Source organism: Protopterus annectens, chromosome 7.part0, assembly GCF_019279795.1.
Source record: "Protopterus annectens isolate FY-2018-M chromosome 7.part0, PAN1.0, whole genome shotgun sequence".
In the NCBI taxonomy this organism is placed as follows: domain Eukaryota; kingdom Metazoa; phylum Chordata; order Ceratodontiformes; family Protopteridae; genus Protopterus; species Protopterus annectens.
This window is the reverse complement of record NC_056739.1, coordinates 1,007,499,048-1,007,525,818: the sequence shown is the minus strand read 5'-3', so window position 1 is coordinate 1,007,525,818 and position 26,771 is coordinate 1,007,499,048. Positions and strand designations below refer to the sequence as shown.

The window sequence follows — 26,771 nt, the reverse complement described above, 5'->3', positions numbered from 1 at the left end:
AAACTTAAAAATGTTAGTAGCTCCTGATAAAACCTTGATCATTTGCCTGGTTAAACTATGCAATACAGTATTTTGTCTCTTAATCTAATTGGGCCAGTGCCAATGAATATGGAGAACTTTTTTTTTTTTTTTTGGGGGGGGGGGCATAACAGCTGCCTGAATGGGACCAATGTTGCTATTTAAAAAGTATCTCATATGAAAGTGATGTTGGAGATAATCCCATGTTTTTTCATCTTGACCTATCATTAGAGTACAACACCTTAACAGAGATTTTGGGTGCCACTATACCACTGCAAGAAGAAGTGGTAATTGACCCCAATATAATTTATGATGGCAAAGCTTCCTTCATGTAATGCATGCTAAAGGAGGTTAGAAGGGAGGAAAAGTTATGTGTCCCAAAAGCAGACTCTGTTTTACAAGATGTTTAATAAATGCACATGAATCAGAAATAAAAAATAAAATAAAAAGTGAAGTGTAAATATCTTAAGTGCAAGTTATCTGTTCAGAAGAAAGCAGTGGACAAAATGGGTTAAATTATTCATAGAAGTACAGAATACAAGGAAATGCAACTTCTTCTTGCTTTTCATGGTTCAGGGTCACCACAGTGGATCACCTGTCTGCTCATGATTGGCAGAAGAGATTTTTTTTTTTATAGTGTTGAGTTGCCAGCCTGGCACCCAACCTTCCACAGAAAACACCCACACACACACTCATGCCTAGGGCCAATTTAGAGTGTCCAATCTACCTACAGCATGTCTTTGGGAAGAAACTGGAGCAAACCCACGCAACCACAGGGAGGACATGCAGACTCCACAAAGAAGGTACCCCAGCCAAGGATTGAACCGGAGAACCTCTTTCTGTGAGTCGACAATGCTAACCACTGCACTACCATGGCTGCTCAATACAAGGAAATGCAGCAGATAACTTGATATGGGTTCAATAAAAGATTAAAAAACTAGACAGACTGTAGAACAAAGGGAATTAAAGCCAATAAGCTTGGTGTTGCTATAGAAGATAAATCAAACAGAACATCAAAGAGATGTGTGACGTACAACAATAAATCAGAAAAGCGCTAGCATATGATATGAATAAAATGTCATATTCACAAAAAAAAAATGTGTTTGGCTCACAAATGCTCAGCACTGACAAAATGTCTAAGTGAAATGAGGAAAAAAGGCAAAATAAAACAGACTGAATATATAATACACAAATTCAGATTAGTCAAAAAGACCCATGTACCCTGTTGAAGTGTACATGTGACAGGGGGTAATAGATTCAGTAAAATGCAAGGAGGGAAACTGTCTACAAAAGTATCTTTTAATAAATGGTTAAGTTTATCCAACTGCAAAACTTAAGATTGTATCTAGATTATGGTCCTTGAAAAGGAAAAAAGATAGAAGCACTGAAGGATGCAAACAAGGTTGGCTGGCAATGTTGATATATAGACATAAATCCACAAGAAAACAATTCAGTGGCAAACGTTGTAGCCTGGGTTCCAAGAAAGATTGGTTAAATAAGGTTTTTGGTGCCATTGGGTTTAAACAGAGACTTCACTTATTTAAATTACAACATATCTATTAAACTATATTAGAGGCAAGATTATGAAGTAAAGAAATCAAATGTATAGTATATTATATTGTTCCATTCATGCAATGTACATTTGTTATAAATAGAACTGTTTTTATATAAATGAAGTGGGAGTCAACGCTAAAGCATTACCCTTTTTAAATAATTGGACAATGAGTAAATATAAGCTAATGGAGCACATCAAAAGTTATGTAACGGCAATTCAAACTCTTTTCGCTTCCTTAAATTTACTAAAATATATGATGGTTTTCCAACCGTTTCATAGGAACCCAAATTTAACAATTGGTGGTCAATTGATTGATCTAAAGAAATTCCCTTTAATCATGGAGTTAACTGGACTCGATTTATATCCTTTTCTAGGAGTACCAGTACAGGATATTTTAAAAGAAATAGAACTCCCTATTTCCTATTTAATTATAGTAAGACAGCTAAAAGACTTGGTTATAAACTATTTTAACAACTTTGAAATGAAAAGGGAAGATTTAATCATTTCTCGTAATCTATGGGAAGCGCTGTTGCAGGATAGAAAATATATAACCGCAGCATATAAATTGATAAAAGAGAGGAAGTATAATAATTATATTCTTTTATCGAGTTACTGGAGAGAAATTGATATTCCCAGACGACAATAAGATATTGGAGGCATTTAATTTAACATTAAAGTCCGTATCCCTTCAGAAATTGGTATTTACGCAGCTGATGATATTTACCAATGCATACTATACTCGTCTCACTTTGCACAAATTTGATGCGAAGAATTCACCCATATGCCCACATTGCTTTGATCAGACAGCAGATTTGCTTCACATGTTCTGGAGTTGTAAGTGCATTTATAAATTGTGGAATTCATTAAAATTGCAGTTACAAAAAATGGGTTACCAAAATTCAACACTCTCTTGGGAGTTTATGATTCTTCATATTCCCCCGGAGAATCTAAATAAATCAAAAACGATTGTAATTATGAATATTTGCCTATTAATGAAATTATATATAGCCAAAAATTGGTTGAACCCAGCCCAGACATCGTGGGAAAATTTCAGATTGTTGGCAATAAAACACATCTTAGCGCATAAACTGTTTTATTAGTGATCACAAGAAAAATATCAACAACATAAAAATCTGGGAGCAAATTTTTAATATTGTTTTGGCTTAGAGGTTACTATCCACTTTTTCTCGGGAACCGTATAGTCTAAATCAACCTTAGTTTAGATAGAGAATGTACAGAAAAGACAGATTGTTGGCTTTGATCTGTTAATGTTGGATTTTTTTTATTATTTTCCTTTTGATTGTGAGTGCTGTACCTTTGATCAATACATGAGGTTGATATATATGTGAAATTAACCAATGGAAGCATTTTGTATATATCGTATATAATGTGTGAATTTGTAATATGGTTGTGAAAAATAATAAAAAATGATTATTGAAAAAAAAATAAATAGAACTGTTTTTGAATGTATGTGTATAGTTATTGGTTAAGAACATGTAAGGTCTAGATATTTTACACAGAGGCATAGTTAGTATGTTTAGCAGATAGGCTGCATACAGCTTTAAATAAGTGAAGTCTCTGTTTAAACCCAATGGCGACAAAAACCCTATTTAACCAATTAAGGTTTAGTGCTACACGTTCTGATGAAGTCCACAGTAGGTGGATGAAAGTGCTTAACCTGTAGCACAGCTACAAATGATTTTAACTTATTTTATTTTTTGTATGTTTTAAGAGTATACAAAATAAATTTGTTCTTTACAGACTACCTGAGTCATCTTTCTTGGAACCCGGGCTACAACGTTTGCCATTAAATTGTTTTCTAGGTTGCTGTTGGGGAAACGTTATTTTTTTATAAATCCACAAGAAACATAATAAAATAAAATAAAAAAAAGTAAATCAATAAAAAAGGTTCCATTGAAGTGGAAAAATCTCTAAAATAGTGCAGCATTTTCATCAAATACTGAACAGGTCACTATAATAATTAAGACAAGAAGCTAAGTATCCAGTGAATTTATCCACTGGAGTCATAGAGATAGAAGAGTAGCAGGCAAAGACAGATAAACTACAGCAATCTGGTATTCAGATCAGGTTAGCAGAGCATATTCTACAGTCCTTGAAATATGAAGGAGTGGACTGAGCAGTACAAAGCAGGATGAATCAGAATGAGAAGCACATCAGCACAGATTCACTTCCTGTGTCAGCCATTACCCCTACCCCCATTCTGCCAGCTGTTGCAACTCTTCTCTATTTGTAGACCTTCATCTTCCATGCAAACCGGGAAGCAGACTTTTGGATCTGGTGACCGCAGACCAATTTTTCCCAGATTGCACTTTCTTGGCATGTACTGGCAGTTTTCCAGAACTATCTTCCTCATTTTATTATGACTCCAGTAGCACCCGACATCCAGGCATCCACTTAGTACACCTTAGTATACCTTCTTCCTTCTAGTGGTTGTCTACACTTTCCTTTCTTATCGCCACTCTTCAAGCTAGCTGCCTTTGACTGTACCGATCCTCATTCCTTTTGCCTATCATTCATGTCTGAAAACATGCCCCCTTCTCTTCTTCTCAAGAGAGGCTGCATTGTGATAAGCGTCCTTTATTTATTACAGACTATGTGGTTTTAGCAGTATTATTCAATGGGGGGGGGGGTGGTGTTGCACTCATTGACCTTCAGATGAGATGTTAAGCTGAGACCCCATCTGCCTGAGTTGGTAGTAGCTCAGCTGGATGTAAAACATCCCATGGCACCTATTGAAAACAGTAGGGGATGTTCTCCAATGCCCTGACCAAATACTATCTTGGGTGTCCCCTGAAAAGAGGCTACTAGCCTAGTGGGACAAACCTGGTCAACAAAGGATACATAAATAGAAAGTAAATATGGACCATTTTATGATATATCCTATTCTTATATCTTGTAGTGTTTGTTCCCATTCTTTTTCACAATTTTTACAATTCCAAATACCATTCTAAAATTTTGAAAGGCTCTTTATTTTTGTCTGTAATCTCTATGGTTCTTTTTTAGCTATATCAAAAACTTTGCCCCAAACATATGCTATGTCCTAACTCCTTAGCCCTGTTTTTTTAAATTCTGTACTCCACTTTTGCCCTGTTTTATATTGGATTGTTACAGCCTCACCATCTGTGTGTATTTGCATTATTGGAAGTTTCATCCATCCCTCTGGATTCATTCCACATCTATAATATTATATTTGTGTTTTCTTAACAACATCATTCATTCATTCACAATGACTATTGCCAGTAGTAAGTAGATGTAATTGCTTTTTCCATCTTATCTGTATTGAAGCTCATGTAATCTCAATACAGTCATTATTTACACAGTGTGTAGTCCAACATGACATTCTGAGACTAAGAAATAGTATATTACAAAGAAAGATGATTGTGCAGTCATGCTATTGTTTAAAGTCATGAACACATTGATGACATTAGTGCAGGGTATGTTGATGTATCCAAACACAAAAGCAAGAGCAATGTTCAGACTCAAAGTAAGGCTTCCAGTATTATTAACAGTGCATTATGGGTAATCCTTCAGCCTAGTGCTCTTCATAACATTGATTGACTATATCAGCAGTCAGGTTGGAGGCTGCACATAAACAAATTTGATGTCTGCAGATGATGCAGCACTAAAAGTAGACTTTGAGCAGTAGCTCCAGTAAATGGTATGGTATTCATAGGTTCATAGGTTCATAGATTAGTACTAGGCTAACTGCCCTTGCGAGTCATTTTAAGCCTAGCCAATTATCCCTTGTGAGACTCGAACCCTGCACATTGTGTTTGTAAGGCAAACACCTTAACCATTAAGCCACCCTCCCAACCTCATTAAGCCACCCTCCCAACCCTTTTTTTTTTTTTTTTTTTTAATTTTAAGTATTTTATTTTTTTAAAAATACAGATCCAGTCTCATTTTACATCAAAAAATATACTTAAAAAATGGCACTGTCATCCCCTTCTCTTTCCCGCATGGCAACAACTGGCACTCTGTAGAATGCTGGAGTGCATCTTCACCTTTTGAAAAGTTCAGTAAATCCAGAGTATTTTAATCATTTATCAATGCCAGAATCATACTGTAGAGATAAATAAAGAAACAAAGTAGATGAAAACCAAGTTTTATCATAGCCTCTTTCATGTGTGATTTTAGTTGGCCTCGATTATGAATCTCTGTTGGGTCAAATACACCAACATTTCCACTTGGTACCATTATAAACCTGTATACATTCCATGTTGCTACTGGCAAGTTAAGTACGAAGATAAACCAGTGCAAAGAAAAAAGCATTAAAAATGCAACAATGGCATGACTGACCAGTTCTGGAAGCACCCACTTATTTAATTTGCTGCAGCATACTCTGGCGTTAATGTAGTCGCACTCTAAATCAGAAAGTGTGATTATAAAATACACAGCAAGGAATATTAAAGCGCAGCAATCAATAAGAGAGAAAACAAAAATTACAGCTTCCATCCTTATTTATCACGCTGTCCCGACAAAGATTTCAACAAGTGCACTGGAATGCAAACCTTAGGGCACATGGGATGTAACTTAATACAGACAAGGAAGTGGCCATGGCAGAAAACGGGAGAGACCAGAAGAAGTTTAACATTTGGACAGAGGGAATTCAATGGAGGATGTTAACAGCTTCAAGTATCTGGGAGATGTGTTGAAGGAAAATGGAAGTCTAAAGGAGAAGATCAAAGCTAGAATCATACCTCTCAACTGTACATATTTTCATAGAATGTCCAGATATTTTGCCCATATTTTTGGTCTGTTCCTCATAAAATCTGTATTTTACTGACAAATTACTGGGATGATCTGAGGACTGAAGTCACTAAACAATGACATACATTTGAGTTGCAGACTTCAAATCCTTCAGAAAAAGTATGTTAAAACAAATCATGTTATTCTAGCAATTTTCTAAGTTTATAAGAGTAATTTTTAAAATATGCCCCTATTTTTGGGCCTTTGTCCTCCCATTTTGTCAGTCTTTGTCCACATTTCTTGCACTGAGAGTTTGAGAGGTATGGCTAGAATCAGTGGTGTTGTAGCCAACACACAAAAGAGAGAAGGGTAATATGTGACAGAAGAATGCAACAGAAGCTGAAAAGTAAGTTGCACAAAACCATGGTGTAACCAGTGCTACTTTATGTTACATATACCTGAGCAGTGAGGGCAGAGAAGCTGAGGAAGTCTGTGGAGATCAAAATGAAGTACCTGCAACAGGTATTAGGATGTGCATTATGGAGGCATGTGAAGAAATAAGGACATGAAGACAGAAACCAAAGTAGCCCCATTTACAGAGAAGGCCAAGGAGAACTGAGTATGGAGGTTCAGTCACATATGCAAGAAAGCAGAAGATAGTTTGAAAAAGCAGATTTGTGAGATTGATAACGCGGGGGATATCAGTAAATCAAGTCAAGAGATGGATGGATGGATTACATGAGAGAAGACCTTAGGCCGGCAAGACTAACAAAGAATGTGGTAGAGTGGCACTGAGTGGCATTGAATAGAAAGAGAGAGAACTGGCAGCAGTTGGCATGGCACCTCAATCCATGTAAAAATGGTAGACATGTGGATGGTGGTGATGAGGTCATGGGTTTGTACTTTAGCTTTATCATCAGTAATAGCTGTTATTTCTTCCCAATTCTTTGCCAAGCTTTTCATGTGTTAGTATGTCATTTTCACATCTGTTTATCATAATTTAAAGGGATTTTAAGGCTCCACATATCCAGATAACCTTTCTCTCTCTTTTTTCTATAGCATTCATGTGCTTATTTCTTGTTCTTTACCTAAACATTCATTATACCATTCTTAAAATATCTCTTTCTGTATCTTGCAGTTGCCAGTCTATCAAGGTGGGGAATAGTTTCTAGTTCAAACTGTTTACTTTTGGTGGTGGTTGTTCATTGGACTGATTTATTATTTCATAAGTTTTTTAAAGTTGTTTTACTTCCCATGATAACACTTTCTAATGCATTATCTTTACCGGTACATTTTTGTTGTTTTATTTTCTTTTAATTTTGACATTAAATACTATCACGTCTTCAGATGTCTCCTGTTCATCCTGTACTTTTCTGACTTGGTTTATTTATACATTCACTCATATACTGGATATCATTTACTTTCCTTATATGTCAAAATGTTATCATTTATTTCCTCCCTTTCAGTCCGCACTTGTATTTGGTTAATCCATGCATTTTTCACAATTCCAGATACTTTTTAATCTATTCATGCTACACCACTCTGCAATTCTTAATGATGCACCAGCACCAATTCTTTCCCATCCTGTCTTATATCTTTCCCTTTGTTCCTGCACTTACATATTTACTCTGTATATTTTTCATAGCCTTTATTCATTCTTTCTCTCATAAAATTATGTAGTCTCTTTTAGATCTTTTCACAACTATAAAATATTCATATTCTTTTCTGTTACTTTTCTACTTACATTACAAAACCCTTCACCAATAAGCAACGTCACTGTCATTCCTATAGTATGAGCCGCTGCCTTGTGATTAACAAAAAAAAATGTGACTTTTGTTACAACCTCATTTATCACTCATGAAAACTCATGAAAACTCATTAATCAACTTGTTTAAAAAACAGTGAGAGCAGGCAGATGAAAAGTAACGTTTTTAACTTCCTAAGCATTTGCAACTTTATTTTAACAATACTTAAAAGAAACTTAGTGCTTCAACCATTTCTGCATTCTGAGGGAAGAGCAAGAGACAGTTCAGTACTAGGCTTAAAGAGCATTGCTACCCCTTGTGGCAACCATTTTGTACTCGAGGGTAATGCTACTACAGTGCTTTAACCAAAAAATATGTGCAACAGTGCAATAGGCTGTCTGCAACTCTGCTAAAAGCTAATGAGACATTCTACAAGGGAATCATATGCTAATTAGCCAGGTGTTTTCCCACAAAACTGTCTTCTGTAAGTCATTTACTCATTTGACTGACTGAGAGAATTGCTCAGCTGAGTAAATTAACCCAGCCGCTCGTGTTAATGAACACAACCAAAAGTGCAGGAGAGTTCAGTGGATACTAGTGTGAGGGGTGTGTGTGTGCACATGTGTATGTGTTGGGCTGCTTGAGTGAGTGTGTATATGAGTGTGCATCTGCCTGGGAGGGCACAGTAGGTGGGTTAGCTATGGATATGGCATGTGAGTGTGTGGTGTGTGTGTGTGTGTGTGTGTGTGTGTGTGTGTGTGTGTGTGTGTGTGTGTGTGTGTGTGTGTGATGGGTGAAAGAGCTTTCTGTGTGTTTGTTTGCATGCATGTATATGGGGGTGCGGTGGATGTCATAACTCTACACTTTCCTAGACTAACAAACAAATCCTCTAACACCAATGAATGGGAACAGTAGCACTATGTATAGCTTTAAACATTGTACCTCACAAGCCCTTCTCTGTACCACTGGGAAGCTGTTTGCAAATGTTGTTTTGAAGATCTGTCACGTTCTTGCAGAAATGGTTTACCCTGAGTCTCAATTTGGGTTCAGAGCTGAACGGTCTACTATAGACATGGACTTTTCTGTTAGGCTACTACAAGAAAATTGCATGGAGCAGAATAAACCTTAGTATATCACCTTTATCGATCTGACCAAGACATTTGGCTTGGTCTGTAAGAAAGTTCTGTTTCAGATTCTGGCAAAGATCAGCTGTCCTCCATCACTGTTTAGCATTATCAGGACCTTCCATGAAGGCACAAAGGGGACCACCATGTATGACAGATGCACATTCAAACCTTTTGAGATTTTCACTGGAGTGAAGCAGAGGTGCACACTGGCTGCAACATTGTTTGGTATCTTCTTTTAAATTCTGTTGAAATTTGCTTTTGGAACTGGTACAGAGGGTATCTATCTTTGAACTGGAACCAATAGCAAACTGCTCAGACTGTCAAGGTTTAGATCAAAGACCAAGGTGCTTAGGAAGCTTCTAAGGGAGTTCCTTTTCATTGATGATGCAGCTATTGCGGCTCACACTCAGCAGGAACTTCAGTCACTCATGACTTACTTTGCAGATGCAGTATGGAATCTGGCTTCACAGTCAGTTTAAAGAAGACCCAGGTAATGGGCCAAAATATGGCCAGTGAGCCATCAATCAGGAAGAGTGACTATGAGCTGGAAGTTGTTCATGAGTTTGTGTACCTAGGCTGTGCATTCTCTGACAACTTCCTGTAGGATAGCAAGATCAACAAACACATTGGAAAAGTAGCCACAATGTTTTCCAGCTCACTGTGCACACCATGGTGCAGGTTTACATAGCCTCTATTTTGAGCACATTACTGCATACCAGTGATACCAGGACTTTGAACTCAAAGCAGGAGCACCAGCTCGATGTATTCCATATCTCATGGCAGGATAAGATCCCCAACAGCACAGTGCTTGAGAAGAAGGGAATCACTGCCATGTTCACCCTCCTAAAACAGAGGTGTATGCATTGGCTGGGTCATGCCTCCCACATGAAAGATGGCTGAATACTGAAACACCTTCTTTTTGGAGAGCTGGAGTCTAGAAAGAGGCCAAAAGGGTGACCCAATTTGTACTACAAGGACATATGCAAGCATGACCTCAGTTCTCTCTCTATCAGTGCAAAGACATGTTAGTCTCTCACCTCAGACAAGCATGCTTGGAAATGGAAAGTGAAGGGGAAGCTCTCGCTATGTAAGAAACCACCTTAGTAAGGAGAGTAGAGGATAAGATAGCCTCAGGAATTTCCATGACTGTGATATCAGACTGCCATCTGGCCACTGCTACTCAGAATGTGGAAAGGACTGCCACTCCCAGATTCGATTGCACAGCCACAGAACACGCTGCTTGAATCATGCTAACGGAGGTGCAACCCCATGATCTTTTGTTAACGAAGGATGCCTACTACTATACAGGAGTAAGTAATTTACACTTAGCACAAATATTTTGTAATCTGATCTCCAGTGCAAGCCTGAATTATAAACATGCAGCACACTAGACAAAGTCACTTAGATTGAAAACAAGTCATTTGGACACAGGCCTATTGTTTTGGTTTTATCTCTTCTTACTACCTCACAAAGCTTTGATGGTCATAACTCCATCTGTCTTCTATACATTACTGAATGAAAGTAAGTTTATTGACTGATTCTTGTGGTTTTATACACATTTATTAGTATTATTATTTAATAATATAATTAAATAATATTTAATAATTGCACAGTTATTGCAGCTTTCCATCCTCCAGTTTTGTGACACATCGTAAATGGAAGTTCATTGGTTTGCATGAATCATTGTCTGGAATATCAGCACAGGTTCTACAGTTAGTAAAGACGTAGAAGAGAAGTTGTTTTTCTCACTTTTTTCTGAGTTTGTAAAATACTGGACCTTGTGTAAATTAAATACCATATGATTATTCATAGTAAATTGTAGTTCTGTGTTGACATTCATCGTGTATTATTTCTTTTAACAAGACAAACTATTTATTTTATTTTATTTTTCCTTAGAAATTTCACATTTGAAATATCTGGTCCATATAGGTTCTTAGGTTCATAGGTAGGTACTAGGCTATTGGCCCTAGGGCCTATACAAGCCTAGCCAAAAAGTACCCTGGTTTTCGCCACCCAAGAAAATTATTTTCCTGTGCCCCTATCGAGCAGAGCCACAGAGGTGATCCCCAGGGTGAATTTCCTGTTTCCCATCCAGTCATCAAGATTTTTCTTGAAGAGTGCTAATGAGGAGCTTAGTTTGATATAGATACATAGTTTGTTCCAGAGTATGGGAAGTCTCTGGGACAAGAATCTATCCCTCCAGCATGTTCTGTTTATTGTGGTGACAAGGTTTAGGTCCCTAGAGCATATAGCTCGGGAGGATTAGGATTTCTTTAACTGGAGCATGTCCAACAGTTCTGGGTTTGACATAGCTTTGTATGTTAGGCAGAGATAGCCTCTGAGTAGGCAATATGTGATGGAGTAAAGCTGAAGATTTTTTCAGATGGTCTGCGTAGGGCATCTGTTTGAGGCCAGTAATCCTCTTTGTGAGGTATTTCTCTGGCCTTTCCAGTTGTTGTAGATGTCTTGTGAGGAACATACCAAATGGGGCATTATACTCTATAATGGGTCTAATGAGTGACGAGTAGAGGGGAACAATGACCTCTTTTTTCCTGGATGAGAAACCTTTTGAGTTGAGGTGTGCCACATTGAAGGATTTCCTGATTACTGTGGCGATGTGATTATCAAAGGAGAGACTACTGTCCACCTGTGTCCCAAGGTCTCTTATCACACTTTTGGTGTTAAGTAGACTACCACCTATATGGTAGCTCATGGGTACAGAGTTTGTACCAAAGGGGATGGCAATGCACTTTTTGCTTTGAGCTTGAGGCCATGGCTTTGACACCAGGCATCTGTCTCAGTGAGGCCCTTTTGTAGGATGTCCACATCATTAAGAGTTTAAATTTTAATAGTTTGCAGTCATCTGTGAACATCATTAGCCAAAGACTTTCTGTGTTAGCCTGTACTTCAGAAAAGTAGATACCAAACAGGAGAGGACCCAAGACTGAACCCTGTGGTGCTCCACTTGTCACTGGTCTGAAGTCGGATTCGGAGTCTGTTACTTTCACAGTGTGGGTTCTGTCAGTGAGCCAGTTGGCAACCCATCTTGTGACATGGGGATTTATACCTAGTTTAGTGAGTTTATCTATAATTCCAGAGTGGGGGATGGTGTCAAAAGCCTTGGCGAGATCTAGATATGCTGTGTGAACCACCTTACCCTCGTCTATGGCTTTGGTGACTGCTTCAAAGACATCTATTAGGTTTAAGAGACATGATCTGCCTTTTATAACCCCAAACTGGGTGGGGTCCAGAGTCTTGAGATTACTAATGTCTTTGTTTATAAGTTCCATGATGATACATTCCATGGCCTTGCAGACCAGTCTTGTTAGGCTAATGGGGCAGTAGTTCCCGGGGTCCGTGGTGGCTTCCCCTTTGTGGAGTTGGATAACCATCGCTGTGTGCCATTCAGTAGGCACAAAGCCTGAGGTGAGACTATGATTGAATATGGTGCTTAGGTGGGGTGATAGCTAATTCTGTAGTTGATGTAGAAAGCAGCCTGGGATTTTTTCAGGTCCCATGGATGCTGTGTTCTTGGCTTTGGAGAGTGTGGTTTTTACCTGTGCAGCAGTGATTACAGGTACTTTGCATTCTTCTGTTATAGAGATGGGCCCTTTAGGGAGTGAGAGAGGGAAAAGTTAGCACTGAACCTATCTGCCAGGATGCTGGCAATATCAGTTGGGTTCTGTATATTTAGTGCCATTCTGCTGTAGCTCCGAGCAGATCTGAGTGTTGCCATTGAGATTCTTGACATAGCTATATAATGCTTTGTGGTTGTCTTTAGAATCAGTGGCAATTTTGTTTTCATAACTAGCTTTGGAGGATTTTATGAGGGATCTCAGTTTCTTACTGAGGCTGACCAGAGAGTTCCTCCAATCATGAGATTTTACTGTTTTTTGCAACAGTTCCTTTCTTCTGTTGTAGAGTTTGTTTATGGCAGGGGACCACCAGATTGGCTTCCTTTTTTGGAGGATAGCATCTTGGTTCTGTTAGGGATAGCATGATCCATGCACTCGTGTAAGTGCTTATAAAGTGCATTTGTGTAGGATTCAGCAGTCATACCTCTATTGTCCATCTGCATGGGTGTTGTGAAGTTTGCCACTTCTGTCTTAAGAAGCATGAAGTTGACTTTGGAGAATTTATTTTACAGTGGTTTCCCTAATGGAGGGTGGGGGCAGGATGTGGATGTCTAGGGTGATTAGCTTGTGGTCAGATCTAACCAATGAGGAATTGACCTCTGGTGTGGAACACCGGTCGCCCATGTCAGTAATGACCAGGTCTAGGATATTGCTGCCCCTGCTGGGGGTGTGGATAATTTGATCCAAGGCATTGGAATTTATGAATTCCAGAAAATGTTGAGCAAAAGAGTTGGTACGTGAGTAGTTTTCCCAGTTAATGGTGGGGAAATTGCCCATTATTAGGGTGTTGGGTTGTACCCTAATATTTTCCTGTGTATCAAGAAATGAGGAGTGGGAATGCTGGGGCATGGTGGGGGATCTGTAGCAAGCTACAATTTGGATTGCGGTCTTGCCCAGAGTTAGTTTCACTTGGATAATCTCGGATGAATTATGCTGAGCAGCTATCGTGGAGGTGTGGATATCCTTAATGAATATGGACGTGCCTCTGCCTTAGTGTTTCGGTCCAGGTTAGGTGGCCGAAAGGTGTGATATGAATTATAGCCTAGAAAAGTAGAGGTGCTCTCTGGACCCTTGAACCAGGTCTCTGTCACTGCACAGATGTTGATGTTCTCCATTTTAAGGAGTGCCTCGAGTGAATGTATTTTGAGGTTTAGACTTCTAGCATTGAGTAGCATTATCCTCAGATTGTGCTTGCTTGTACCAGTTATGGTGGTGAATTTGTCATTTGAACCTTGCCTAAAAAATAATACCGCCTCAGGCCTCTACTATAATTATTTTTTTTATTTGTAAAACGATGTTTGCAATGTTCCAAACATTATTTTATATGACTAACATTTGTACATAGATATATTAACCATAGATATATATATTTTCTATACTCATTTTCCACACCTAAATATAAAACTTTACCTGCATTACTTGGAATTTATTTACTGCTGGACATTCATTATTTATAAGCATCAGAATTCCTGGATACTCTTCTAAACCAGGTGGCTGTAGCACTTTCTTTTACAACATTTCACTAGCTTAAAATCTATAACATTTTATTTCGTTATCCTTTATTGACCAGGTTAGTTCTATTAAGCAGTAGAGCCTGAGGTGGTATTAATACTACATTAATACTATATTAATACTACAAGGAGAGTATGACCAAGGCAACGGTAAACTTCCCTTACTCTTTTCTAATGATGCCCTGCGACCTTTTGCATCTGTCCGAGCTACCACCAACGTATCAGATGGGACCCTGATTTAACATCTCCTCCAATAATCTTCTGCCCATATAACATCCTGCAAACAACATACTTTTGCCTCCAGGTTCTCATTGATCTCCTTTGTGATGTTCTCATTCAATTTAAATTTGAGGCTGTTATAGAAAAAATTGATTATTTTACTGTATATATTAAACCTTTTTATCACTCTTTCCATTACAGAAGTACCACTTATTATTCTTCATGCAGATTCTTCTCATGTGTTCTCCCCTGTCTATCTGATGAATCTGGGCATCTTGGGGCAATGTAGAAAATGCCTCATGTGCATAGAAAACCCGCTCCTCCTACCACCCAACACTACAACCTGTGAGAGATGCACTTATCTAGCCAAACTGGAGGTAAAGCTCTCTCCAATCAAGACTGAACTTGACAGTCAAGAGGAGAAGGTAAACACTTGCACCACACCACACTCATCACATAGTCTCACTAAATCTACACCACCAAAATCCACACATAGAAACACAAACACATTCACGGAGGCTCTCAATAATAATCTGTCTAAGCAACAGAGACCTCCAAAGCAGAAACGCAAGCAACCTCCATCCCCCAACACAACCCAAATGACACATAGCCCGCAGACTCAGTGTGCCACTTAACCACAGCCAATAAGGCAAAACAACGTACCCAAAACACTAGTCATAGGTGACTCTATAGTCAGGCACACTGATGTCCCACTCACCAGGCTAAACAAGGAGAAGGTTACTGTCAGCTGCCTGTCAGGTGCCAGGATCTGCCACATAACCCATGCAATCAGGTCACTCCAGGCTAAACAAGGAGAAGGTTACTGTCAGCTGCCTGTCAGGTGCCAGGATCTGCCACATAACCCATGCACTCAGGTCACTCCACAACAAGTAGAAATATGACTCTGTCATTGTCCAAGTTGGTGTGAACGACCTGAGACGTACCTCCCTGGACTACGTGAAAAGACATGGAAGAGCTCTCCGATCTTGTAGCCCAGGCAGGTATGACCCTAGCCCTGAGTAGCATTCTGCATTAACCCAGAATGATGCCGCAGTACAAGGACAAAATGATTGACTTCAACAATTGGCTAAGCTTCTGGTGCCATTCTAAAGGGATCCAGTGTCTGTCTGCCTAGGATGACATGGTCGACAGACCACAATGCTTTGCCAGAGATGGTCTGCACCTGTCACCCCTGGGTTTACAGATACTGGCTAAGGTTCTTGCCGCCCCTATAGTGCCTTTTTTAGGCAAGGTTCAAATGACAAATTCACCACTGTAACAGATACAGGCAAGCAAAAACTGAGGGTGATGCTACTCAATGCTAGAAGTCTAAATCTCAAAATGTACTCAGTCGAGGCACTCCTTAAAATGGAGAACATCAATATCTGTGCAGTGACTGAGGCCTGGTTCAAGGCTCCAGAGAGCACCCCTGCACTACCAGACTATAACTCATACCACACGTTTTGGCCATGTAACCTGGACCGAAACATAAAAGGTGGAGGTGTGTCCATATTCATTAAGGATATCCACACCTCCAGGCTAGTTGCTCAGCATAATGTAGCCAAGGTTATCCAAGTGCAACTAAATCTGGCCAAAACTGCAATCCAAATTGTAGCTTGCTACAGATCCCCCACCATGCCCCAGCATCCCCACTCCTCTTTTCTTGATGAACTGGAAAATATTAGGGTTCAACCAAGCACCCTAATAATGGACAATATCAACTACCCCACCATTAACTTGGAAAACTACTCAGGTACCAACTCCTTCGCTCAACGCTTTCTGGAATTCATAAACTCCAATGCCCTGGATCAACTTATCCACACCCCCACCAGGGGCAACAGTATCCTAGATCTAGTCATTACCAACATGAGTGACCGGTGTTCCACACCTGAAGTCAACGCCTCATTGGTCCGATCCGACCATAAGCTAATTACCCTAGATATCCACATCCTGCCCCCAACCCCCATTAAGGAAACCATGGTAAATAATTTCTCCAAAGCCAACTTCATGCTTCTTAAGACAGAAGTGGTGAACTTCATGATACCCATGCAGATGGACAATACAATTATGACTACTGAATCCTACACAGTTACACTTTATAAGCACTTACATGAGTGCATGGATCGTGCTATCCCAAACAGAACCAAGATGCTATCCTCCAAAAAAAGGAATCCAATCTGGTTGTCCCCTGCCATAAACAAACTGTACAACAGAAGGAACAAACTGTTGCAAAAGAGAGTAAAACCCCATGAGTGGAGGAGCTCCCTGGTCAGCCTTAGTAAGAATCTGCGATCCCTGATAAAATCCTCCAAAGCTAGTTATGAAAACAAAATCGCCACTGATTCTAAAGACAACCACAAAGCATTCTATAGCTATGTCAAGAATCTCAATGGCAACACTTAGATATGCTTTGAGTTACAGCACAATGGCACTAAATATACAGACCCAACTGATATTGACAACTTCCTGGCAGATAGGTTCAATGCTAATTTTACACCCTTCTCACCCCCTAAAGAGCCCATCTCTATACCAGAACAATGCAAAGTTCCTGTAATCACAGCTGCACAGGTAAAAACCACACTCTCCAAAGCCAAGAACACAGCATCTATGGGACCAGACAACATCCCAGGCTGCATTTTAAATGAACTACAGAATGAACTGGCACCCCACCTAAGTACCATGTTCAGTCATAGCCTCATCTCAGGCTTTGTGCCTGCTGAATGGCGCACAGCAATGGTTATCCCACTCCACAAGGGGCGAGCTACCATGGACCCCGGTAACTACCTCCCCATTAGCCTGACGAGCCTGGTCTGCAAGGCCATGGAACGTATTATCATGGAACATATAAACAAAGACATTGGTAATCTCCAAACTCTGGACCCCACCCAGTTCGGGTTTGTAAAAGGCAGATCATGTCTCCTAAACCTGAAAGACTTCTTTGAAACAGTCAGCAAAACTGTTGACAAGGGTAAGGTGGTTCACACAGCCTATCTAGATCTTGCCAAGGCTTTCAACACCATCCCCCACTCTGGAATTATAGATAAACTTACTAAACTAGGCATAAATCCCTATGTCACAAGATGGGTGGCCAACTGGCTCACTGACAGAACCCACACTGTGAAAGTAGAGGACTCCAAATCCGACTTCAGACCAATGACAAGTGGAGTACCACAGGGTTCAGTCCTGGGTCCTCTCCTGTTTGGTATCTACTTCTCTGAAGTACAGGGTAACACAGAAGGTCTTTGGCTAATGAAGTTTGCAGATGACTGCAAACTAGGAGCCATAATCAAAACTTGTAACTATGTGGACATCCTACAAAAGGGCCTCACTGAGACAGATGCCTGGTGTCAAAGCCATGGCCTCAAGCTCAATGCCAAAAAGTGCATTGTCATCCACTTTGGTAAAAACTCTGTACCCATGAACTACAACATAGGCAGTAGTATACTTAACACAGAAAGTGTGATAAGAGACCTTGGGACACAGGCGGACAGTAGTCTCTCCTTTGATAGTCACATCACCACAGTAGTCAGGGAATCCTTCTACATGGCACACCTCATCACAAAAGGTTTCTCATCCAGAAAAAAAGAGGTCATTGTTCCCCTCTACTCATCACTCATTAGACCCATTGTAGAATACAACACCCCTTTTGGTATGTACTTCACAAGACATCTACAACAATTGGAAAGGCTGCAGAAATACCTCACAAAGAGGATTACTGGCCTCAAACAGATGCCCTACGCAGACCATCTCAAAAAACTCCAGCTTTACATGCTCTACTTAAATAAAATCCCAATCCCTCCAAGCTACACGCTCTAGGGACCTAACTTGTCACCACAATAAACAGAACATGCTGGAGGGATAGATTCCTGTCCCAGAGACTTCCATACTCTGGAACAAACTACCTATCTATATCAAACAAAGCTCCTCATTATCACTCTTCAAGAAAAATCTTGATGATTAGATGGGAAATACGAAATTCACCCTGAGAATCACCTCTGTGGCTGTGCTCGACAGTAGCACAGGAAAATAATTTTCTTGGGTGACAAAAGCCAGGGTACCTTTTTGGCTAGACTTGTATAAGCCCCAGTTCTGATAGTCTAGTACCTACCTATGAACTTATGAACCTATGTCTCCTTCATGCTCTGTTTTGTGTCTATAGATCATATCTGTTTTTCTGCTTTATTGTTATTTTGACAGCATTCTTTTCACTTCCCACTGTTCTTTAACTAATATTTCTCATATTTCTTCTACAGAGTATTCTTCATTCCCTTCTGCCACCATACTTCTGCTAATATATGGAACTGCACCATTCAATTATTTCTAACACATAATTTGGCCGGTGCTACTATTCAGAGCTACACAATGTAAAGTGCATGGTACAGCTTTTTGCAATATGACTCTACTTACTACATTTTACACATTTCTCACAAGATAATGTGACCTTGACCACCTTAAAGAAAAAAAAAGTCTGTATATTCAACTGTCCATCTTGCTGTTAGATAAAGATTGATTTCTTGAGCACCAAGGAGTGGAGCACCTGCCAGAAAATCATTGTTAGCAAGCTGGGCCAAGTCATTTGTAGGTAATTCCTCCTTCTTTGAGTTAGTGGAACCATAGAGTTAATATATATGTCTATGTGTACATATATGTAAATGGTAATATATATATGGTAATATATTTATATATATATATATATATATATATATATATATATTTATATATATATATTAATATATATATATATATATATATATATATATATATGTGTGTGTGTGTGTGTGTGTGTGTATGTATACATTGTATACATGTATTTGTATATATATATATATATATATATATATATATATATATATATAGATATATATATATATATATATATATGCATGTGTGTGTGTGTGTGTGTGTTGTTTTGATGGGTGGGGGTTTACCTCTCCACCTCTTCCCATGTTGCTTTTTGGCATTTTTTTTCCAGGGGTAGAGTTTTGGGATTCCAATCAACAAACAAGTTACTTCAATGACTTCTAGTGGAAGCATAATGAACTACACCAAAAAAGGTAGTTTCATCCTTTGAAATGTGCAGTTTGTTCATTTGCTTTTTTCATAATCATCATAGCATTTATTTATTTATTTAATTAACAAATGTCAGTAAATAAATAAAATAAATAAACATCCCATAGACCTGTTATTTGTTCATGCTTAGAAATGACTTTTTCTGTTTCACTTTGTACTTATGGTTGTTAGTAGTGCTTTCATCATGCTTGTCAAAACTCCTTCTTTTCTTAACCAAACTTCAGTTTTCACTTTCTGTTCAAAATCAGTTCAGAAAAAAATATATATATATTTCCATGTCTTTGTCTCCTAATTTTTATTCTAATCAGTTTTTTTCATAATATTGTTTTCATATCCGAATCATAAAACATTTCTTAGATATAATATATCTCTCATACAATCAGAGGTCAAATGTCATTGTGCTTTAAAATTTTAGTTTAAATTTGATCTCTTATGGAGCTTTCTGACCTGTAGAATATAATTTAATCACCTTCCTTCTTGGCGTGAATAAACACACATTGCTTTCCTTCACCACTGCCAAAGCATACATTTCTCTTGGTGGTGTTAGTGGCTTCAGCTACAAAATGGCCTCTGTGGATGTTTGTGCAATCTTCTGACTCTGCTGCAGTTTCCGACATGCTCAGTGACCTTAATACCTCTTCCTAGGCTGACACAGGCAATTCAACTAATCAGTGAGTTAATTCAATTCATAGCAACAATTGCCGATCAGTTTTACAGATTATTTCTGGATGACAGAGCAACTGATAAAACTTAATTTTTACTTTCCTAAACTTCAGGCATATTTGTCCTCACTAATGTTTACTTTTCTGTCGGACTCCCTATCACGGCCGTGCCTAAAAGTTATCTAATCCTACATGCTGATAGAGCGCTAGCATGATGATATTTTGCGTGGACTACATGTCTCTTTTTTCATTGTAGAAAAAGAGTAAGGAGATTGTCCATGTCCTGGTCAGATTAACTCTACTCATTATAAATGTCTGTCATGTTCGTCATAAAAAAATGCTTGTTGTAGGATCAGTTCAATTACAAAGTAAATGCATAAAACATCCATGCTCATATAATTATTTGTGTTCTTCTGCTTATGTCCTCCACCTAGTACATTGTGGTCCTGTTACTTGAAATCTCTAGGATCTGTTTTCCTTCATTTGCTTCACCCCTGCTTCCAAATCACTGACGTCTTCTTCATCATGTAGGATTAGCTATGGTTGCAGATGCCAGTTGTCATTTACAACCTTCTCCTGCCGTCACATTATTTTATCTATTTGATGAGCAACTGAACTTTACTTTTTCTGTCAAATACATGGTTGTTTTCTGATATTTCTCCAGTATAATTATTCATTTCTTTCAGATCAATCCAAACGTCTAACAGGAATTTTAGTCCTTTTTCTCTTGGCATCTGAAAAAAAAAACTATGCTTCCATCATAGGGGTTCATGTTTTTTCCCCTAATTCACATTAGAATTCTTACCAGTTAACAAACAGCTAGGAAGAAGGGCAGGAAGGTATCAGAGATTAGTACCTCGTCCTTTCAAAACAAAGATGCAGGCAGTGAAACATATTCACATTTCATTTGCCAAACACTCATTGCAGTTCTTCTTACTTTAATACGTACATAATGCAAATTACTATGAACTGTTACACTTGCATTTTGAAAACAAGTAAGCTATAAATAAGAGCAAAGTCATAACGATATAGCTTAAAGACAACACTGCTCTGATTTGTTAAGCACAAAATGCCCTTGAAATATAACCCAAGTCAGTGTCTCTGTACTTTATGTGCCATTCAGAAACACGTCTTTAGTATTCCCAGGAGCATTTTTGGAAAGAATCCAACATATTATAGAGGTATTTACATCAGCTTTCAGCATTGTTCACAATTAGTCCTGCATATGTGATATCTTGTAAACTGCTTGTATTTCATACATTCTATCAATGTCATTACAGAGATATGTTAAGCGATTTCCATGATCATTGTCAAGGCTTATTAACTGATTTGTCTTAAAAGTTCATATTGTGAGGACAAGAGGCCCCTTTACTGAACTAAAACAGGTATTACGTTCCTAAGATGCCTACACTTTATACACGAGTAAAAAATATGTGCATAACCTTAGAGCAACCTTGTGTGTATATAAATGTGCAGACACAATGTTAACATTTTCACAATTATCCTTGTGATGTTTCATCTTTATCAGAGCATAAGGCAGGGGAATATGTTGTAGTTTTGCTAACTGCTCATTCTAGTAATCCACAGCTTTTCAGATAGTCAGCGCAGTTATTTGTACCTTTATGACATATTTCCTAGACAGCCTCTGATGATGTAAAAACGTAAGTGCCTACAGTATTTGTGCTTTGTTATATACTCACTGCTCTAGCTTTACACATGACGTGCTTTTCACAGTAACTTCTGAAGTAAGTAGCCAAGACAAAGTTGCTTGGCCAAGTATTGTAATATATAAATTAGTTTTGCAAATAGTAATCAAAACCTGAAAGCATGAGGTACTTGCTAATTCAGGTATTTCATATTTAGTGTAAGTCTAACCAGATACTGGGCCTTTATTTGATGTACAGACCTGTCTTTCTGACTATGAAATGAGCACAGGAGGATTCCTGAAGACTCGGGGGCTTATAATTGAATCTGGCAGTACATATTTTAATTAAACAAAACAGCCTACATTGTGCCAGCTGGCACATTTTTAACTCATGCTAGAAGTTCAATAGTGCAGACGTGTAGAATCTAGGAATACTAAAATCCATGTATAAATAGTCCTTCATCTTGTGCCTGATAGAATATGATCCATATTTACAATTACTGGCTGTGCTTCCACTCTTGTGAGGATTACAAATATCTAGAATATGATTAAGTTAGAAGGCAAGACAGTGATGAGTCTGCAAGCAGACCGATTTCTCTAGCCATCAGTGTAGCTACTACCTATTATATAAAGGAAGTTTTGGTTAGCTGGTTAACTTCAGATCAACAAATGTAATTTAGGTTTTGCTTAAATTGCCAAACTGTCCATTGTGCAAACAAATGCACAGGATTAATTTAAAATATTTAAGCTGTGTATCATAAACTAGACTATGTAAATTCCATAATAATAGGATTGTGATTATGTATTAAGTCACTAGCCTTGGTTTTTCATTCCTTACCTTTCTTAGGTGCCAAAAACCTATATAAAGAATTTTCAGCTTATCTGCAGTAGAGTGTTCTGTCAATATGTTCACGTATCACATATTAATAACCTTATCAATGAAATACTTTTAAATTGTTAATGCTGTAAGTAACATAAAAAGTTCACGTGTCAGAAGAAATGGTTCTGTCTATAATGCCTGCAAATTCCAAGCCAAACCTTAGTAAAAGTAGTAAAAGGGTACACTATAAAATGTGTTCTCTGTCTCCACAATATTTCTGAAAATACTATCTTTTCAAAAATAAGTACAGAGAATATCATGACTATAAGATCACATGTGACCATTAGGAACAATAGGGATCATATAATTGGTAGACTGACAATGTAGTATATATGCACAAATATGTAAGAATGAATATGCATGGAAAACAAATACTCCTTACTGTTGTACATACTGGTAACATAGAAAAACATAATATACAGTCACTGAACACTGTATTATTACAGAATATGAATAGTTTATCTAGATTGTTATAGTTATTTTTACTATTAATTTAATGACATTTATTAAGGTTTGTGTGCTGTGGTTGTAAGGCCGCTATTCAAAGTCAGTTACGCAAATGTTGTAGGGGTATTTCTGTCACTTATGAATGAGCCTAGCAAAGGCAAGATTCATAAAGGTCATTTACACTACTGCAAAAGACCTTAAAAATAATGAAATGCAAATGGGAAATGCTGTATAGCACAGTTTAACAATGAGGTGGTTTTGCAATGTGTAGTCCAACATCTGTGTGGTATACACATCCCTTGTTAAATGATGTGCTTCATCAGTCCCACATCTGTGTGGTATACACATCCCTTGTTAAGTGATGTGCTTCATCAGTCCCACATCTGTGTGGTATACACATCCCTTGTTAAATTATGTGCTTCATCAGTCCAACATCTGTGTGGTATACACATCCCTTGTTAAGTGATGTGCTTCATCAGTCCCACATCTGTGTGGTATACACACCCCTTGTTAAATGATGTGCTTCATCAGTCCCACATCTGTGTGGTATACACATCCCTTGTTAAGTGATGTGCTTCATCAGTCCCACATCTGTGTGGTATACACATCCCTTGTTAAATTATGTGCTTCATCAGTCCAACATCTGTGTGGTATACACATCCCTTGTTAAGTGATGTGCTTCATCATTGATATTGAAATTGCAATCCATAAACTTGCCCTCAGCCATGCCTATAGTAGTTTGTCAAACTATACAAAAGCACTTTCCTGACACACAAATAATTTCCACAAGTGATCCCTTCAGCAACATTTCCTAGTATGCACAAGTACCCAAATGAAACATTCACCCAAGTGACCCCTGCAGTAATATGTCCAGGAATACACAAGCAGTAAAATGTAACATTCACCCAAGCATCCTGTTCAGTAATATATCTAATTATGCACAAGCACTAAAATGAAACATTTCCCCAAGTGATGCCTTCACTAAAATGTCCAAGTATGTACAAGCACCAAAATGAAACATTTCCCCATGCAACCCTTTCAGTAATATGTCCAGGTATGGACAAGCATCTAAATGAAGTATTTATCCAAGCTACTCCTTCAGTAAAAATGTCCAGGCATGCAAAAGTACCAACTTATCTCCCCGCACGTCTCTGAATTCTCCCTGAAAACTTCTGCTTACTGGCGTAACATCAGGGATTTCTAGACATGGTATATAGAAATGAGCTCCTTGTCGATTCATGTCTATGAATCAAACTCATTTGTATATGTGTAAAGCCCCTTAACAACATAGTAGCTGCCCCCTATCACTCATACATGTTACTCTTTTGCGATAGTTGGGTGTGTTTACAGCAACTCCTCATTTTTTGATTTATGCTCACAGTATGTGATTTGCATATCCATGTAGCTCTGCTCTTCACAGGCCACTGCTATGAAAATGCAAAGCCACAGACTGTATCACCTTAAAAGTATACCCATATATAATTACTGTAAAATCTGGGCAGATATTGCATGTATCATATAGCCATATACATCTCTCCTAATATAACATTTAATTCTGTGTTTATTAGAATAAATAAGTGATTATTGGTACAAGTTGTACCTCTAAAGTATGAGAACAGAAATGCAATGAAGAGTGAATTTTACAAGTGTGTTCAGGACATGTGCAAATAGGAGAAGGAAGTGAGAAGATGTACAAAAATGAAGCTGCATTTAATATCAAAGAGTGGGAAACAAAAGTAAAATACATATATATGTTACATTTTTGTCTTTAAATATTAAAAGCATTAACATTTTAAGAGAATTAATTAAGTATAGTTGAAAAGTGTAGAGGTTGGAAGGTTAAATTTTGGGAGACTAGCATCATACACATCAACTGATTGCATTGGAGTTTTGTGATTTTTTCTTCTTAAAATATATAAGAAGTAAGTTGACTTATCAGTAGATTTGCAAAATTGGCAGCACAGTGGTGCACCTGTTAGCACCGTTGCCTCACAGCAAGAGGTTCTCCAGTTTGGTTCTAGGCAGGGGTTCCTTTTGTGCAGAGTCTGCATGTCCTCCCTGTGTTCGAATGGGTATCCTCCAGGTGCTCTAGTTTCCTCCCACATTCCAAAGACATGAGGCAGGTGAATTGGACACTCTAAATTGGCCTTAGGTGTGAGTGTGTGAGTGTGTGTGGTACAACCTCTGAAGAGAGGAGGTTTGGGTGCCGGGCTAGCAACCCATCTCTGTAAAACCATAACTGCTACAGAAACAAGTGCCTGGAGAATGCTTGTTGCTTAATGTGCTGAATGGCATGAATGGAACTGAGAGAGAACCTGCACAATCCCTTCATATTTTCATCTCATATTATGGAAAATGATAGTCATTTTTATTCTGCATTGTGGTTGTTTTTTACATTTATGGTTGAGCCCCATGTTAATATTTTTATATCCATTAAAAGTGAGAATGTTAAGCATATTTTTGCTATCTTCTGTACCTTTTGTTATTATAAAGATTAACAATTTGCTGGCAAGGTGCAGTAAAGGTAACTGACTTACCTTCACATTTTAAAATGTGTATAGACTTTCCACCTAAAAAATCATCGAGTGCTTGATAACATTTCCAGTGTTTCTGCATGGTAATATGATTGTGTAAGATTAGATCTTTTCAGAGTGATTAATGATGTTGATTAAATGAAATGCAATTTGTTAAGTATAAAAATGTTTAATGAATAAGAAAAGGAAGCTGTAATAGACTGAAACAAGGACCACCTGGTAGATATGTTCTGTTTACAGGCTGTGACATATTTGGGGAGGGGGAGGAGCTGGAAGTAAAACTTAAAAAAAAAAAAAACAGAGCGAGAGAGATTGTGAGTAGGTTGTGTGCTTTGGTAGTCATGACCATCCATCGATTTTGGTATGGGCAGCTGGATTTATCACCCCCGGTAGCCACATTTTTTTAACTGTAGGGACAGACATGGAAATGTGGTGGGCCATTGGTGACTGCAGGACACTGATTTAGATAGACTGCTGTAATAAAGCAGAGAATACTTACAATTAATAGTATGCATTTGTATATAAATATTAATCAAAATGTTATATTACTTACTGTGACACATTGATATATAATGAAATGGAATTTGTTATGAGATCATAATTCTAACTGCTGTGCATAAAAAAGGAAGCAATTCAGAAGCTCAAAAAATTAAAGAAATCATGGAAATAAGGCATTTTATTTTTCCAAGGCCGTATAATAAAACATATTGTAGAGGGAAGTCTGTCATAAAGATAATCTATTTAATATCTAGTAATTTATACATTTGATATTAACAGTCGATTTGTATTTACTAGCTCTACAGGTCATGTGGCTCTGCACTGGCAGCTAGAGGGATGAATGTAAGAAAAATAATATTTGATGTTCATTATACTGATCACTGCTGCAATAGCTTTAACTATATTGGTTATATCCTGGCAAGGATATAACAGCCAGACAGTACCCAAAGCTTCAGGGCATCTTCCATGCAACCAAACTGTCAAGCAGCTTGAGCTGACCATGAAGCCCTTCGGAG

General features: G+C 38.2%; 2 protein-coding genes across 2 annotated transcripts in view; one reads left to right on the top strand and one right to left on the bottom strand.

The window, feature by feature from the left end:
- GRM7 (glutamate metabotropic receptor 7) overlaps positions 1 to 26,771 on the top strand; it is a 3,543,572-nt gene that overhangs the window by 1,198,201 nt on the left and 2,318,600 nt on the right. The window lies entirely within an intron of this gene.
- LOC122806824 (protein cornichon homolog 4) lies at positions 5,498 to 6,088 on the bottom strand. The gene has a single exon (XM_044077566.1). The coding sequence runs from the start codon at positions 6,047 to 6,049 to the stop codon at positions 5,630 to 5,632; it is 420 nt and encodes a 139-aa protein (XP_043933501.1). The 5' UTR covers positions 6,050 to 6,088; the 3' UTR covers positions 5,498 to 5,629.

Coding starts and splice junctions, on each gene's coding strand:
- LOC122806824 (XM_044077566.1), bottom strand. CDS start 6,049: ATGGAAGCTGTAATTTTTGTTTTCTCTCTTATTGATTGCTGCGCTTTA.